General features: G+C 42.1%; 1 protein-coding gene across 3 annotated transcripts in view; it reads left to right on the plus strand.

Annotated features, from left to right (window-relative positions):
• The window catches only part of ADCY8 (adenylate cyclase 8), a 221,026-nt gene that overhangs the window by 100,983 nt on the left and 100,958 nt on the right, over positions 1-19,085 (plus strand). For all 3 annotated transcript variants that reach the window (XM_047783235.1, XM_047783236.1, XM_047783237.1), the window contains exon 6: positions 11,759-11,917. In XM_047783235.1, the coding sequence (XP_047639191.1) occupies positions 11,759-11,917 (159 nt within the window). The remainder of the gene's footprint in view (positions 1-11,758; positions 11,918-19,085) is intronic.

A 19,085-nucleotide genomic window follows, 5' to 3' on the forward strand; every position in this document is an offset into this window, starting at 1 on the left:
AGGTGCTGCCAGGCGCGTTTGTGATCCTTACAGTGTCATCTGGATTAAAGGTCAGCAAGGACAACAACCCCTTACCCTCCACCCCTACACTCACACCCTCCACTGTGGGCGCAGCTTGCCTGTGGCTTCCCAAGGCCAACCCAGGAATGAGCAGGAGGAATCTAAGGAGCTAGAGCTTCCCCTTCTAGAACCAGGCCTTGGCCAACACAATGTCCTGACCCTTCTGCTTGTTGACTGATCCCTGACCTCATTCAGGTTTCAGGCAGAGGTCTGTGGACGTGAGGAAGGGTTGCGAAGTCCCCTAACTAAGAAGAGAGCACAGAAGCCCTTTTCCTAAATAGGTTCCTGCTCCATTGAAGTGACACGGGTTATTTCAAGACAGCTTGGAACCACACTCCAGGTGGGCAGATTCGCCACTCTCCGGGCCCTTAGGCTCCCACCTCTGGAACCAACCCACCACCAGGACCTGATCAAGGCAGTGGGGTGCTTTGCCGTGAGGCGTATGATGAAAAGCCAACCCTTCTCCATCCCTAACACCAAGGAATCAGGTGGGGACAGACTGGAACTGTCCACTCTGCCCTTGCCCCTTCTTTTACAGAGATGGAGATGCAATTTCCTCTGATAGGATAAGAGGAGAAAGGCGCTCACCAGTTCCCACCCAGAATTCCATTGTCATCAGCCTTTGGCAGATGGGAAAGGCTGCAGGTGCTTCTTAGCTATTAATTTGGACACTTGAGAGTCTTGTCCTGAAAACCAAATGAATTGTGATAATATGTGGACTGGTTTCAAGAGAGGCAGTGGGACCAACCCCCAGAAGCCCCAGTCAGTATCTTGTATCAACTCGACGACTGATGAGGTGTGAGAACTCTCTTCTGTTATTCAGTCAATAGGTCAGTCAACAAATATCTTATTGAGTTTGACCTTGTGCCAGACACTGTGCTAAGCTCTGGAAATTCAATGACGAACAGGCCCTCAGGGGTCCTTCTCCTGTCTGTGGGTGCCCACTAGAGGTATTACTTGGATTCATTGTCTATGAAATGAGGAAATTGGACTAGATCAGCTCTGAGGTCTCTGAAAATCTGTGATTTACCAACCATGTAAAAATTTAAGTTAAAGGAGCAAAACTTTCTTCTGACTGACTTTCTTTCTTTAAAAGTTTTGTTGAAATATAATTGAGAAATAAAAGTGAATCTATTTGGGAGTTCCCGCTGTGGCTCATCAAGTTCGGATCCCAATCTTGTCTTTCTGAGGATGCGAGTTTGATCCCCGGCCTCACTCAGTGGGTTAAAGATCTGGTGTTGCTGCAAGCGTCAGCCTAAGTCACAGATGTGGTTCACATCTGGTGTTGCTGTGGCTGTGGCATAGGCCAGCAGCTGCAGCTCCAACTCAACCCCTGGCTCAAGAATTTCCATAGGTCTCAGGTGCATCCCTAAAAAGAAAAAAAAAAGTATATATTTAAAGTACCCAGTATGATAATTTGATATACTTATGTATTTTTAAATGTTTATTGCAACCAAGTCAATGAACACATTCATCACTTTACCTGGTTATCTTTTTTTTTTTTTTTTTTGAGAATGCGTTAAGACCTACTCTCAGCAAATTTCAAGCGTACAATAAGCATTAGTAACTCTAGTTATCATGTTTACATTAAAACCTCAGAACTTACTCATCTTATAATAAAACTTTGGACCCTTTGGCCAACATCTCCCCCTTTCCTACCTCACCCCCAACCCCTGACAACTACCTTTCTACTCTGTTTCCATCAGTATGACTTTTTTTTTTTTAGATGCCACATGTGATACTGTAGAGTTTTGTCTGTCTCTGTCTGGCTTATTTCACTAAACATATTACCCTCTGTATTTATCCATGTTGTTGTAAACGGCAAGGTCTCCTTCATTTTTAAAGCTGAATAATGTGTGTGTGTGTGTGTGTAAAGAGAGAGATACTGTCTTCTTTATCCTTCCATCTGCAGACTTTCCATAAGAGTTTCTCTTGTGATATAAGCAGATCTGCCGCAGAGATGGTTTTGCAGAAGAAATGAACACTGAGTATCAAAATGCTTTCAGATGCTTCGAATGTTATCCTTTATCTTTCTGGAGAGGACCTTATCCCTTCTAACCACTGTAACCCATGGAAAGTCTCCTTTCTGGAGTTCTGGAGTAGGCCAGTGAGGTTTGGATGGGTTAAATTGACTCAAGGGCTTTCTTTCGTTAGTTAATTAAGTGCTGCTTTTACTCCTTGAGAGTAAGACAATTCAGGAGGATATTTTTTAACTGCATGAGTCAGAGTCTATTAATACTCAAACAACTCCTTGCTTATAATGTAGGCGACTTGAGGTCCAGCATTAATTCTTCCAGTTAGCAACCAAACAGAGAAATAAACACGAGTCCTGGAGTTAGGCAAGCCTGGCTTACAGTTGACTCAGACCTCTAGATATTTTTTCCACCCTTACTGTCAAGTATTTCACTCTCAGGAGTGACCAGCAGACAGTACGAACACCTCAACATATGCAGAAGATAACTCCAGGTACATAACCTTACCAAAAAGTCAAAAATCTTAACCAACTGCCAATTTTTTATTCAGCCCCAAAAGCATTTATTCCAACTGGGAAACCCCAAAGAAGCCTTAAGATCTGGAACCATACATAACATCGTATTGTATATGTTGTAATATAATGTCCATAAGCCATGTATTGACTTGTGTCCCCAGATTTGATGGCCACCCTGTGCATTTGTCACTGGAGATGGATCCCTGTTGAGGTTTTGCTCCCACCCATTTGGAGTTTGTCCTTGTCCCTCTTTCTGGCACTGCCTCTGAGTTAGAATCCCAATACCAGTTCCCAGAGAATGGACAGACAGGGAGAGGCTGGTGCTCTGATGGTGAGATGGATCTGGATCCCAGCAGCTTCAGTAGTCTGCTGGTTTGGGCGAGATTTCTAATTCTTGCTCAAATGGTAGACCAACACTCAAAAAGACCTGGTCCCTTATTCACGGAGTACTCCAAATATGTGATAGAGATTCTCCTTCAGTCAATGACAAGGGTGTGCAAGGGCCAGCATCAGGAAAGGCTGGGATTAGCTGCTGCTGCTTAGAGCATCCATAGGTTTCATCAGGGAATGCGAGTCAAGTTGGTCAGAGGTCCGGGCGTGATGGAACAGTGCTTCCATCCCATCGCCTTTACTGAGGTATCTCCCTAGTGGTCCTTTTGACTGAGATCTAGGAATGTTTTCCATCCCTGAAGATATTAAGAATAGGCTCCACTCGAGTTCTCCTTGTAGCTCAGCAGTTAATGAGGATGCAGGTTCGATCCCTGGCCCCACTCAGTGGGTTAAGCCTCCAGCATTTCCGTGAGCTTTGGTATAGGTCGCAGATGTGGCTCGGATCCCACGTTGCTGTGGCTGTGGTGTAGGCTGGTAGCTGTACCTCCAATTCGACCCTTAGCCTGGGAACCTACATATGCCGTGGGTGTAGCCCTAAAAATAATCTTCTAAAAAAGAACAGGCTCTCCTAGTTAAGAGTGGCAGAAGCTGTGTGTGTGCGTGCATGTGTGTACACATGTGTGTATGCCTATGTATACATATTGTATTATGTGCATGTGTGCCATGTATGTATATGTGGTGTGTAGATGGGTGCACATGTGTGTATGTGTGTTTTTGCGTACATTTGTGTGCAGATGTGTGGGTGTATACGCATGAGTATATGTGTGCACCTTTGTGGCTCTACGTGCATGTGCATGTATATTGTGCAAGTGTGTGTGTGTGTTAAGGATTTGAAGTGGGCCTTGGTGATCACGACCATTGTAAGTTCAGTCGGTGGGGTTAGTGTGCAGACAGTCGCTGACCTTGAAAGACATAGTGGGGCTTTATCCCTCAGGCAAAGGGAGCAGCTGACCCTTGAAGTGGGGCAGTGTTGTGTTCTGAACTGGGCATGAGGAAGGTGGCCATGGAGGTGAATCACTCTCTCTGCAGTTGACTTTAAAAAACCTTGATTTTAGAAATATGATAATAGCTAGAAGAACGGCAAAAAAAAGTGATTGAATGTAACTTTAGTTCTAATGACACTTTTAATACTATGGATATCTATTCATAAAATTAATTAAAAATAGGCTTAGGTAATAGTTCCATTAAGAAGATTGCAGAGTGGCTCCAGGTGGCTCCTCTTCAAATGCCCTGGCTCTATTTTGGGGGAGGCTTGATAGCTAAGGGGGCACTAGCATTGATGGTGAGGTCTGTTCTATGCAGTATCTTTATTCATGATTTACGTGACCTTCCTTAGTGAATCTTAATGAAAATTGCAGAGCCTGGTATTTTCAGTGCAGTTGCTAAAAAGGCACCGAATGACACCAGAATGTCAGGCAGAAACTGGCTTGTCCCCAGTGATTAATTAGAGCAAAGGTCTTAATTCTGGTGGTGGGGCTGCCTTGCCAAGCACCATGGCGGATGGAGGAACGAAACGGGAGTTATTTCGGTTCCCTCTCGTGGGGGGAGAGTGCCCGAGCCCCCTGCATGCCTCTGGGCATCTGTTTCTCCTTCCTTCTCTCTTGTAGTTCTTTTTTGCTTTTTTCTCTCCTTCCCTCTCTTGCTTCCTTCCACTTCTCCCCCTGCGTCCCCTCCACTTTCTCTCTTTCTTCCTCTCCTTCTCTTTCCTCCCCAAACTCCCTTTCTCCCTTTGTTTTAAAATGGCATTGATTACAGCATCTATTAGGCTGCACTCCTCTTTAAAATGCAGCAGTTAAAACTGTCTTCAATACTGACCAAGGATTCTTTTTGCAAAATTATGTGTAATTATGTGTATCTGATAACAATAGCTGATAAGGTTAACATTTTTTTTTTTTTTTTTTTTTGCTTTTTAGGGATGTACCCACAGCATATAGAAATTCCCAGGCTAGGGGTCAAATCTGAGCTACAAGCTGCCAGCGTACCATCACAGCCAGTGCAACATCAGATCCAAGCCTCATCTGCAACCTACACCACAGCTCACAGCAACGCCGGATTCTTAACCCATTGAGTGAGGCCAGGGATTGAACTCATGTCCTCATGGATGCTAGTCAGATTCGTTTCCTCTGAGCCATGACGGAACTCCCAGATTCTTTATTTAAAAGAAATCTTAGGCATTCCTGTTGTGGCTCAGCAGGTTAGGAACCTGACTAGTATCCATGAATGTGGGTTCGATCCCTGGCCTTGCTCAGTGGGTTAAGGATCCAGTGTTGTCGAGAGCTGCGGTGTAGGTCACAGATGCAGTTTGTAGGCCAGCAGGCACAGCTCCAATTCAACCCCCTAGCCTGGGAACTTCCATGGCACAGGTGCAGCCCTAAAAAGAAAAAATAAATAAAAATAAAAGAAATCTTAGAGGGAATTCCCGTTATGGCACAGTGGAAACGAATCCAATTAGGAACCACGAGCTTGCGGGTTCGATCCCTGGCCTCGTGCAGTGGGTTAAAGATCCGTTGTTGCCGTGAGCTGTGGTGTAGGCCGGCAGCGACAGCTCCAATTAGACCCCTAACCTGGGAACCTCCATATGCCATGGGTGCAGGCCTAGAAAAGACAAAAAGACAAAAAGAAAAAAGAAAGAAAGAAATCTTAGATAGAAGCCCTCCATGAAAACAGATGAGAGAAAAGCTGCTTTAATTGAAGGGGAAAGATTGGAGGGTCTCCTCACCCCCCAGCTGGCAGGGCTGAAGGCACCTCTGGTTCCCCCGGGACTCTTAGAAGCATCTTGGGACAATAAAGGGCTATCAAGCAAAAAAGCCTTTGAGCTTTGTCCATTAACTCAGTAAATACTTTTGAGCACTATATGCTCTGTGCTGGGCTAAGTGATGGGCACATGGAAGTGGAGACAGTACCCCTGCCCTCTGGAAGCTCAGAGTTTGTGGAGAAGAAAGAGAAGGTACAGGTGTTTAGGAGAGTGATTTATAGGCATTTTTAAAAAATTTGTCACTGATGAGGCCAACAAAGCATCGGGGGACGCTCTAGTTTGGAAAAATCGTACAGGATTTGTAACTCAAGAGCCGAATTCTCTCCATTTGAGCTTCGAGAATGCTCAAAGCTGCCCCCCCTCCACCAAGAGCTGATCTTGAAACAGTACAGTAGGTGTTTCTAGTTCTATGCAACCACCGAGTAGCCTTTCCAAAGAGGATCTCTGTCTGCAAATTATTCATTACTTTGACATAATTTCATTCTTTTCTTTCATTTAAGTCAAATTCCAGACGCAACAAAAAGAAAGAAAAAAAAAGTACACTAAAAAAGTTTTTCTTATTATGATTTTTGTTTTGTGGAGTAAAATAAAAAATTTAAAAGTCTTTTCATTAAGATGTTCCAGTTGATTCCCTGTATGATGCTAATTATAATTACCTAATGACATTAGCACTGTGTGCTGTTTAATAGTCCCTCACAATTAGTCGGCAAAGCATTTCAATATCCACTATCTCCTTTGAGGCTCACAAAGGCTCTGTAAGTCTGAAACAATCAGCTAGAGCTTTATTTTACAACCCCTGAAACTTTGGGTCAGATTAAGCTATTTTCCCAGAATCATACACCACATACAGTACCTATGTTGCTGAGAGCATGAGGTTCAGACTTAGAATCCTGCTTACCAGCTATGTGGCCGCAAAAAAAAAAATCCTTTTACTTTCATGTGGTTCCTTCGTATGTGATACGCAACCAAGCAATCCCTAGTATGTGCCAGACACTATTCTCAACTCTGTACATATCTTTATTCACTTAATCCTGACAATGCGGTTATTGTTCCCGCTTTACAGATGGAAGTTAAGTAACTTACCTAAGGTCATGCAGGTAGTAAGTGGCAGAGCAAGATGTAAACGCATGTAGTCTGGCAATAGAGTCCATATTAATGCCTCCACTATAGCGATGCTCATACAATGAGAAGGATGTAGATTGAGAATGATGGTTGTACCAGTCAGAATAGTCCTGGTTATGTTGAGTAACAAACATCCCTCAGAATCTCAGTGGCTTAAAATAGCCAAGATTCACTTTTCACTCACATTCTCTGTCCATTATGAGACAGTCAAGGGATTGGCAGGGTACCATCATGCCTGATGGTTGAGGGAATGGCAGGGTACATCATCCTCATTCAAGAACCCTTGTTAAGAAGGCTTCATAGCCAAGCATCATGGACTGATGGTGGACACGGAAAGAAAAAAAGGGGTAGTATGGTTGATCAGGCTTTTTTTTTTTTTTTTGTCTTTTTGCCCTTTTTTATGGCCGCAGCCATGGCATATGGAGGTTCCCAGGCTAGGGGTCCCATCAGAGCTGTAGCCACCGGCCTATGCCAGAGCCACAGCAACACCAGATCCAAACTGAGTCTTTGACCTACACCACAGCTCACAGCAACACTAGATCCTTAACCCACTGCGAGAGGCCAGGATTTGAACCTGCAACCTCATGGTTCCTAGTCGGATTTGTCTCCACTGTGCCACAACGGGAACTCCTGATCAGTCTTTTAAAGCTTCTGCCCAGAAATGACCCATATCAGTCCTGCTCACATTTTACTGGCTGCAAATAACGTGAAAGATACAAGAAAGTACAATCCTAGCATGTGGTACTAGACACAGTGGGCAGCAGAGATGACCTCTCCCAGTAACCTGCCTCACAGAAACTCATTCAGAAGATGCATCAGAAGTGGAAGTGCTCTCCTCAAGTGCTAGATGCTATTTCTCCTCTTGCTTCGTTACATTTTTCGAATGGCCTCTACTCTTGTCATTATCAGTGGGTAAAGGGTGTGTGTATATATGTATACACATATAGTTTATAACTTCAAAGTTAAAACGATGGCCCAGAAGCTAGAATCCTCACCAAGGACAAGACTTATCCCACCCTCTAACTACAAACATTCTTTCTAATGTTTGTGGCTGCCTTCCTAATATCAATTGATTTCACATTTCTATACTCCGAACTCACTTCCACTTTACTGTGTCTCGTGTAAATAAATGCATGATCTGATAACTTATTAAGAACAGAGAATACAAAGATTCATTTTGTACCTGGAATAATTCATTTATTCTTTTTTAAAACGTCCAACTCTATGTGAGGCATGATGCTCCAGGCTGTGAGAGATGCAAGGATGGCTGGGACAGGAGTGTTGCCTTTGAGGAGTTTATACTTTTAATCAAAATGCTTAGAAACGTGGGAACATGAAGAGTGGGTATCCTTCCACCCATCCATTCACCCTTCTACTCTTCCACTCCATAAATAGTTATTGGGTGTTGGCCGTGTTCCAAACCCAGGACCATAAGAAGGGTATATGGCCATGAAAGGTCTGTGCTGTCAATTAGCTTAGAGTCCAATAGAGGGGACAAATGATTGCAATATGGCACCCCACATGGGATGCAGTAGGAGCACTAGGAAAGGCATATAATCCAGACTTCAGCCGAATTAGGGAATGGACATTCCAGACTGAGGAAGCCTCCTGGGCCGAGGGTTCAGGCAGTAGTTTGGCTTGTAATGTGCATGGCTGGAGTGCAAGGTGTACATGAGAGATGAGTCTAATAATGCAGCCCCAGAACAGATCAGGAAGGTCTTTATGTGCCATTTTATCTTACAAGCCAGTGGTTTCTGAATATTTTGTTCCCCCATTTTTATCAAAAATGATTATCATAATTTATAAATTGTAGTATCTGTTCTATCATTATAGTTATATATTTAAAAACAGACACTATAAGACATACTTGAGATATGGGTTGTAAAGGATGGTGATGACAGGAGTTCCCTGGTGGCTTAGTGGGTTAAGGATCAGGTGTTGCTCATGCTGTGGCTCTGGTTACTGCTGTGGTACAGGTTTCATCCCTGCCCTGGGAACTCCCACATGCTAAAGGGGAGGGGGGATAATGATGAAATAAATAATACTTTTACATTTTTGTAATTTAGTTATAGTGCAGAAGTCTTTCTTCTCTCATCATTTTTTAGTGAGAGCAGAGGGTTTGCATGTAACTAATTTTTTAATTTTTTTTTCTTTTTTGGTCACCCCACAGCATATGGAGTTCCCAAGCCAGGGATCAGATCCAAGCCGCAGTTGCGACCTACGCTGCAGCTGTGGCAATGCCAGATCTTTAACCCACTATGCTGGGCCAGGGATCACACCTGCATCCCAGTGCTGCAGAGACACCATCAATCCCATTGCGCTACAGCAGGAACTCCTGATTTTTTTTTAATCTTAATAATTTATGATACAGAAATGCAAAGGTCAGGTTTCAAATTCAATTTATTTCTACATTTGGCTTTAATGGCCATCACAGATAAATATGTCTTATAAAGACAGGCAGATCCTGGGGGAGCATTTGCACCCTTGGCTGTGTTTTCTAAGTCATTTATGCCAAAGGTCTCTACAAGTCTTGTCATATATTTTCTTCTTCTCTGATGTCTGTAAGTTTTTCATACAAACTCATTAAGAAGACGATAGTTTTTTTTTAATATTTTTTAACAAATGGGTTCAAACTCTTCTGCAACTTTTCATTTAGAAAACTTTTACACAGGTTACTGTAGCGGAGCAAAATTTGCCACCCCAGAATATGTCTCTTTAGTATGAGGATTATTTTAGGCTGGTGGTTTTTAAGACACAAAAGGTTCAGGAAGAGCTTTTACTTCCTCCCCCTTAACTGTGTTAAAAAAAAATTAGATGGGGAGGGAGTGGGATGGACTGGGAGTTTGGGGTTAGTGGATGCAAATTATTGCATTTGGAATGGATAAGCAATGAGATCCTGCTGTATGGCACAGGGAACTGTATCTAATCCCTTGTGATGGGGGATAGTGTGGAAAAAGGAATGTATATAAATGTATAACTGGTCACTTTGCTGTACAGCAGAAACTGGCAGAACAGTGTAAATCAATTGTAATAAAAAATCTTAAAAAAAGAATTAAGATCAGTCCTATCCTAGGAAGCCTACTACAAGGCATATGAGCTAAATATGGCAAACTTAGCAAGGCTTGTTGGATCAGATTCCTCTCTGTGTCCCATTGTCTCTGCAGACATCTGTTTACCATACTTTTCTTTCCCATCTTCCTGTAAATTGCTTTCCTCTCCTTCAAGGTCCCAAACCCCTCCCTACTTCTCCTCCTCTCCTCATAGAAGCCTCACTTCCCTAACTTGTCCTGGGATCTCATTTTTCTCAGGAGGCCTTGTACGTACAGAATTAAATTTGATTTTTGTCCTTTTTTTTTTTTTTTTTTGCTTTTTAGGGCCGCACTCACAGCATATGGAGGTTCCTAGGCTAGGAGTCGAATCGGAGCTACAGCTGCCGGCCTACGCCACAGTCACAGCAACACAGGATCAGAGCCACGTCTGCGACCTACACCACAACTCTTGGCAATGCCGGATCCTTAACCCACTGAGCAAGGCCAGGGATGGAACCCGCAACCTCATGGTTCCTAGCGGGATTCACTTCTGCTGCGCCACGATGGGAACTTCTGGTTTTTCTCCTATTAATCTGTCTCATGTCAACTTAGACCAATCAAGAGAACCTAGAAAGGTAAAGGAAAAATTTCTCCTCCCTGACATTAGTAAATATGCATCTCTGAGAATTTTAATAGTTGACATAACTTCTGTTTGACAATCCAGTTCCTGAAGAGATGGAGACGTTTCCAAACTTCCGTTTTCAAAATTCTCTCTTCAGAGCATGAATTTCTTATGAAAATCAATTAGTTTCTCACTTCTTAAACCCTCCTCCTCAGTTTAGGTAAACAAATCAAACAAGTTTGTTGCTCTCTAAATATTTGCTAGTGGGAATATGAATGGCAACCCATTATCACAGAAAAGTCGGAGAATTTGGAACAGTTGTCTTATTGCCAAAGAAAAAGGGATAAATCATCTTGAAATCTGACTCCTGCTTTAAGCATTTTGGAGTAAAATAACCACTGGATTTTGTGTGCAATGAAGATTTTTTTCTAGCTATTCTACTTCAGAATATTATATCCTGCCATTTGAGTTTCTTTCTACATAAATGACATCCTTTAACTCATAAACTAAACTTGTTGGAAATACTCCAAAGATGAAGAAAGGATACAGTGTCCAGAGGAAACCCTTGATGGTAGAAATCCTGCTCTTTTCGCAAGATGCCACCTCCGTGTTGACAGAGGACCCTCTGACATGGATCCTGTAGGGTCATTAAGGTCAATCCATATGTGACATTTGGGAAAAGATAAAAAAACATACGCTATAAATGGAAGTTGTATCATTGTCTCCCTGCATCTCAATGGTTGACCCAGCTCAGCCCTGGGATGCGAGCACTCTATTCCAGAGACCCCTGCTCAAAGGGAGGGGGGAAAGAGTCTTAAACAAGGGCGATGGAGTGACAGGGTCACTTTGGTGGTGGAGATGGCTGTGTGGAAAATAGCTGGAAGGAGGTCAGGCTGAGGCAGGGACCCCAGACTGAAGCGTGATGGTGGCCTGACCTGAGACGGAAATGGAACAGAAATTCAAAGATTTGGGTTGGCAGTGGAGCATGCAGTGAAGCGCAGGATCTATCATCTGTCTCAGGTTTATGCAGTAGTGAGTAGAGAAAGCTATCAATGCCATTCCCGGAGACTGAAGTTACACAGGATGAGCAGGTTTGGGGAGAAGGGTGATAAGGGCCCTTAAAAGTTCAGATAAAAGACTACAGGGCTTTGGAGAAAGAAGGGTATCTTTCCAGGTATCGGGAAATCCGGGAAGGCTTCGTGGGAGAAGTGGCCTATGAATGGACAGGAGTTGCACTTACAGAGCAGGCAGGAACCTTTTACATGTGTCTCTCCATTCACCTATGTCCACAGGTATGTGCGGTCAAGGACGAAGCATGATGTTGACATGAGAATTGGAATCCACTCAGGCTCAGTGCTGTGTGGCGTCTTGGGGCTGCGGAAGTGGCAGTTTGATGTCTGGTCTTGGGATGTGGACATTGCAAACAAGCTTGAATCTGGAGGAATCCCCGGGTAAGCCAGAGCAAAGCCCTCCTCTTGCTTAACCCTTATCATTTTGCTCACTTCGTGACAGTGGGTTTCCCACATGCAGAATTCAGATGTTTATGTCCAAGAAGCAATTATTTTGGAAGAGACAGAACAATGAAACATCATACAAACACTGGCCCGGAAAGTATATTGACATTTGTCATAGACAATGAGGATAGTGAGGCAACGCTCGGGTATTTAGGATCCAGCCCTGGAAAGTATTGGTTTTCAGACTTGGCTTCACATTGGAACCAGCAGAGGAGCATTTAAAAAATACTGGTGTTCACACCACCTACCAATTCATGTAAAGCAGAATCGGTACAGAATCTAGTTTTAAGTTCTTAATTCTCATGGGCAACCAGGGTTAAATTTACTGACCTTCTATATGACCTTATCCTTCCTTTGAAAACTCAGCTCTCCACCTTTGGCTGGCAAGACCATGGGTATAGAAACCCTGAAAGTATTAGTGACCAGGAAAGGGGTCACTGAAACTTGAAAAGTCATGGTAAGATTCTCTTTACCCAGGTTGAGGCTAATGAAATTTTAGGTAAATGTGAACCAATGCACATGTATTGTATTGACTTTTTGCAGCCTCTCTCTCTAAGAGATGATAAATAATAGGTAGATATATAAATGATGGATAGATAGATAGAAAAGTAGACAGACAGACAGACAGAGGCAGACAGACAGGCAGAAAGCAGCAATAGAGAACTCACATATATTCCTCTCCCAGCCCCAGCCTTGCCTCTGGAACCACTTTCAGATGATGAATGATGGCTTTCTGGTATCTTCCATCATTCTTTGTAGTTATATTTAATATAGATAGAGGGCAATGTGATATCATGGGAAATAAACTACAGGAAGTGGAATCAAAGAAACTAGGACTTGTGCTCCGCCCCATCCTGCCTGCACTCTGCTGTCTTCAGCAAGGCACATAAAGCATGCACAGTATTGACTTTGTGCGCTTTTAGCGCAGACTTGGCTTTCATCGCTGTATCCGTGTGTGCTCAGGCCAGTACTTAACTTCTCTGTGCCGCTTTCCTCACTACAGAAAGAGAGGCTCACACTTCTGATGTGGTACCCTGTGGTTTTCTGTTCCCCCTTATGAGAGTTTGTTTCCTCATCTGCCAAGTGGCCATAAGCCACTTGGCAGATTTCTTGTGAGGATTCCCCAGGGCGGGAGAAGCACTTTGTGTGGTGATGCTCTTGTCACTTAGCCTTCTGATCAGGGACCCCTCTCTGCCTTCGGTGTGTCACCACGGCTTGCCTGGCCAGTTTAGAACTAAGGTAAACCCAACGTGTCACCACTGAGTTTCTAAAATCCTTAAATTCTTTGGGATTGTCCTACAGTAACTACCTGCTGAATTCAAACACACCAAACAGCAGATCCATCTATGTATCCAGGCCTGTGTCTTGAAAGTATTGCTGAGTGGAGAAGTACCTGTTCTAGATTCTTCTCCAAACCATCAGGGGTGGAGGGGAGGGGACCACTGGGAGGGTGGGAATGATATACACAATACTGTATAAAACGAATGATTAGCAAGAAGCTACCTTATGGCACAGATAAATCTACTCAATAGTTTGTAATAATGTACATGGGAAAAAAGAATGGATATAACTATATGTATGGCTGATTCATTTTGCTGTAACTTGAAACTAATACAACATTATAAGTCAACTACACTCCAATAAAATTAAATTTAAAAAAAAAAAAGAAAAAAAATTTCCGATGACTTCAAACAAAAAGCCATCATTAGGTTTTTTACCTACTTCCTTCGACGTGTCTTTCGACCATGGTATAGTTTAATCACACTGGTTTAGTTTATAATAGCAGTGATTCTCTGCATATTTTATTTTATTTTTTTAAACTTTTATTTTTTCTTTATTTGTAAAGGAGGATTTATTTTTGTTCTAAAAAATGAGTTACAGCCTTGATGTTTTGTACGTATATCAGCCATTTGTTAAGTTCTCTGTCATTTAAATGCGTATTCATCTAAATTTTCATGAGTTTAATATGAATGATTTTAATGCATTTCCTGTGAAAGTCTCCTTCTTGCCCTGCATGCCAGGGACTAAAGCGAATGCTTTGTATGAGCGCAGAGTCAAAGTTGAAAATTATCATTATTTAGAAGGATTATTTTCTAATAGTGCATATATGTGGTGTTCAGAATTTGGGGCAATAAATTTCTCTTGTTCAGCCAAAAAAAAAAAAAAAAGAATAGCGCATAGCTTTGAGGGTGTGTGATGTTACCGCTTTGACATCTGGAAGCCAGTCTAACTCGTGTTCTAGATCACACAAAGAACCACAAGAGTGGCTTGAGTTTAAACCTTATGATGTGTATTTGAAATGTGGGTTTACTACTTATCAGTTATGAAAGTCAGGGCAAGTTTCTGCATCTCCCTTGCCCAGTTTCTTCACAGTAAAACTAGGCTGAAAGCACTGTCTCCCTCAAAGGTGGTTTTCAATGAAATAGTACTTATTAAGACTTTGTCTTTCATACAATAATCCAGCTCTGCTCAGACATAAGACGTGCTAATGTACAGAAATGTAGTCATGACTCCATGGTTTGTAATTATTTGGCCTTATCTTTTTCTGCATTTGCTTTTTTGTTTGGTTTGATTTTGGTTTTTGGTTTTTGTTTTCTTTGTAGGGCCACACCCCCAGCATATGGAAGTTCCCAAGATAGGGGTCATATTGGAGCCCCAGCTGCCAGCCTCTGCCACCATCATGGCAACACGGGACCTGAGCCACATGTGCAAACTACACCGCAGATCATGGCAACGCCAGATCCTTAACCCACTGAGCGAGGCCAAGGATTGAACCCCCATCCTCACTGATGCTAGTTCTTAACCCACTGAGCCACAATGGGAACTATTTTTCTGCATTTTGAATGTCTGTGATTTCCCCCTCCTGTCAATCAATATATGTAGGAAAAAACTCAGCTTACTTCTCCTTTCCATGAGAGATGGAGCCCCCAGTTCTAAACACACATCGAGTACCTTTTATGCACTAGACAGTTTGCTAAATACCATGAATACATCAAATCACTTAATGTTACAACACCCCATGTCATACATAGTAGCCTCCTTCTTTTAATGGGGAAACTGAGGCTCAAAGAAATTAAATATGTCACATAAATGCAGCTGTTTAGTGCCTCACTGCCCATCACTGCTTCCCATTGTGAATTTATCAGTCCAGTTTGCTCTAGGTTGTCCTTTTATTATGAACCTCCAGGACTCTGACCCCAGTGGCTAGTATAGAACATAGGAAGATGGTAAGGAGGCCTACAGCGCCACAGCATAATGGTTCCTAGTCTGTACGCTGGAGTCATGCAGAATCCACACAGAGTTTATTAAACCATAAATAGCTGGGCCTTCCCCCCCACCCCAGAGTTTCTGATCAACATGTCTGGGATGGCAACTAAGAATATGCCTCCCTAGCAAATTCCCAGGTGATGCTACTGCTGCTGCCCTCAGTACCACACTTCATGGACCACTGTCCTCAACCTTTTGTTAAATAAAACAATGTGTATAAAAAGTCCTTTGCTCGGGAAGTGCTGATGGTTGTGGTTCTAGTGGGGTCATGTGATATAGCTGTAGGGTCTTGGAAAGACTCTGAAAGTGAAAGTCTTTGTCTCAATCCAGTTGAGACAGTTGCCTGCCATCTACCACCAATTGGACTTGGAGCCCGTTCCTTTCTCATTGTCTCTGAGCCAGTTTCAGTGTCAGCAAAATGAAGGGGAAAAAAACCTGCCTTATCGTCTACAGTTGTTGGAAGAATAGAAATTATGAGATGATTCATAGAACAAAGCATGTAGAATACATTTGACTACAAAATGGCATTTATGCAAAATAAGGGTTGCCCAATTGTTAGATCTTCTTTACTATCATAATACCTAGTATCGTTATATCCTGGCATTTACAATGATCAGAAATTGTCAGATTTACATGGCATTCAATATATTAGAATATTGTCTGAGAACTGACTCATTTTCTTAGAGGGAAATGTTATCATCCTGGCATTTACAATGATCAGAAATTGTCAGATTTACATGGCATTCAATATATTAGAATATTGTCTGAGAACTGACTCATTTTCTTAGAGGGAAATGTTATCATCAGGTTCTCAGCTGCAAATGCCTTACTCCAAAGCTCAAGGTAGTCACAAGGATGAAAATGAACGTCTAAAATCCAGTTTAGGACTCACAGACATGGAGAGCAGACTTGTGGTTGCCAAGGGGGAGGGGGTGGGTGGGACGGGCTGGGAGTTTGGGGTTAGTAGATGCAAAGTATTACATTTAGAATGGATAAGCAATGAGGTCCTGCTGTACAGCACGGAGGACTGTGTCCAATCTGTTGGGATAGAACTTGTAGGATAATATGAGGAAAAGTTGTGTGTGTGTGTGTGTGTGTGTGTGTGTGTGTGTGTGTGTGTGTATACACGACTGGGTCATTTTGCCGTACACCAGAAATTGGCACTACATTGTAAATCACCATAATTTCTAAAAATAAAAAAACTAAAAGTTAAAAAATTAAATTTGTTTTCTATCAAAGCATTTAAATGTAAATTGATTAGACCTTCAGCAGAAGAGTCAGTGATAAGTGACAGCAAGGTGTCTTTTGCTATGGGAAACATAATATGATTTAGTATATGTAAATGTTAGTCCCCGAGACACTGATAGCAGAATAATAAAATGCAGAATCCAGAGAAAATACCAGATGGGTTGGTATTTAACTTGATTGTTGTAAGAGAACATCAGCCATCAGATTTATGAAGCACTTCCAGGAGTGTTCATTTTGCCTAAGACAAAAAAGCACAACTTTCAAGCACCTCACGCTGAGCCTGATCTAAGAAAGACTGGGACACCTGTTTCATGGAAGGTCACATGCTATTTCTCTCTCCTAAGTCAACACTACTGAGTCCCTACATGTTAACAAAATTGATCTTGAGAATATTTTGTAAGGAGCACATTTCTCAAGAGAGCTCCAAACATCTTTTACATGCCTTTACTTGTAATACAGGTGTACTTTGGAGATATTGCAGGTTGGGTTCTAGACCACCACAATAAAGCCAATATCACAATAAAGGAAGTCATACACATTTCTTTTGGTTTCCCAGTGCCTATAAAAGTTACCATCGTCTATTAAGTGTGCAATAGCATTATGTCTGAAAGATATATATATATATATCTCAGTTAAAAAATACTTTATTGCTAAAACATGCTAACCCTTATCTGAGCCTTCAGCAAGTTATAATTTTTTTTTGCAACAGTAACTTCAAAAATCACTGATTACAGATCACCATAACAAATACACTTATAAAGGAAATGTTGAACTATTTTGAGGACTACTGAAGTTCCCGTCATGGCTCAGTGGTTAACGAATCCGACTAGGAACCATGAGGTTTCAGGCCTTGCTCAGTGGGTTAAGGATCCGGCATTGCCGTGAGCTGTGGTGTAGGTTGCAGACTCAGCTCGGATCCCGAGTTGCTGTGACTCTGGCATAGGCCGGTGGCTACAGCTCTGATTCGACCCCTAGCCTGGGAACCTCCATATGCTGCGGGAGTGGCCCAAGAAATCACAAAAAGACAAAAAAAGAAAAAGAAAAAAGAAATATTTTGAGGACTACCAAAATGTGACACAGAGACATGAGTAGTGAGCAAATGCTGTTGCAACAATGGCCCTGATAGACACACACGGGGTTGCCACAAACCTTCAATTGTAAAAAAAAAAAAAGTTGTATTGTGAAATACACTAAAGTGAGGTGTGGCTGTATTTTACTTCACCCTTGAAATCAGTGACTACATAACAAGGATACTTTATTGGAAAACATGCAGTGTGTGCCTTAAATGATCAGAAATGCATCGTTTGTGGTTTCTGTTTCTTTAAATGTCTTTTGCAGTGAATTAATCTCTCTGTGAGCAAAAACTTAGCAGGATGGGCAAGAAAAGTAACAGAGGAAGCAGAGATGATACTCAAGTACAATACATTCGGAAATGCCACGTTAAAAAACAATTGTTTCCTTGGATTTATTGTTTCTAGAATCATAGAAGCTAGGCAAAGTCTTAAGTCTCTACCTCATTCATTCATCCATTCATTCATTTAAAAGAACACTAAAGTCAGCCTAGGGAAACAGCTTTGAGTTGCACCCAGGAGTAGAAAATTGTCATGGGGACAACATGGGGTGAGCATTCTAGGCAGCGAGGATGGCTTGTTCTGAGTTTAGCAGGTGTGAAATAGCACCTTGAATCTGAAGACACGCCAATGACTTGATTTGCTGGAAAGAGAGAGAAGTGTTAGAAAATGAGCCTGGGAATAGCAGAGTCCAGAAAGCAGAGGGCTTAGAGACCCTGTTCAGACTTAGACTCTATCCTTTAAGCCTTGAAGAGACATGAATAAACAGCAGAAGTAAAATAATGGCAATTGTGAGACTACCCCTAATAATTTGGGTGTTTCCTTTTATTGCATGAACAGTGCATTGTTTTGATTACTTTACACAAGTCAACTCTTATAATGACCCTAGGAAATGGATATTATTTTTCTCATTTTTCTGATTGAGAAAACTGACTCATAGAAAGGTTAAATAACTTGCCCGAGATCTCTCAGTTAGGAAGTGGTAAAGCTAGGATTTCAATCCAGGCAAACTGGCCAAAAAGTTCATGCCTGTAACCACCAAGCTAGTCTACCCAGAGCACAATACAGAAGTAGTATCAGAAGTAGTCTGATAGAGTCAGACAGTTATGAGAACAGAAAAGCTTTTGTCTAGAAGAATTCACCATGTGAAGTTCTCATGATTCAAATCTGATCTTTAAGGTCCTTGATGTCATCAGCTGTTTTACTAAAAAAAAGAAAAAAGAAAAAGAAAGAAACTTGAGGAGTTCCCTTGTGGTGCAGCACATTAAGGATCTGATGTCACTGCAGCAGCTCAGGTTACTGCTGTGGCATGGTTTCCATCCCTGGCTCAGGACCTTCCACATGCTGCAGGTGGAAGAAAAAGGAAAAAAGGAAACTTGAATCTTGAACTGTGATGGCTGATGATATGGGTCTCTTACTTTGTAAGTGAGCCTCACCAGCTGCCAGTCCACAGCTTTGTTCTCTTCTCTTTACGTACATGCATTATGGGAAATTGCACCTTACAGTGGTTTTCCTAAAGG

Source organism: Phacochoerus africanus, chromosome 6 (genome assembly GCF_016906955.1).
Source record: "Phacochoerus africanus isolate WHEZ1 chromosome 6, ROS_Pafr_v1, whole genome shotgun sequence".
NCBI lineage: Eukaryota > Metazoa > Chordata > Mammalia > Artiodactyla > Suidae > Phacochoerus > Phacochoerus africanus.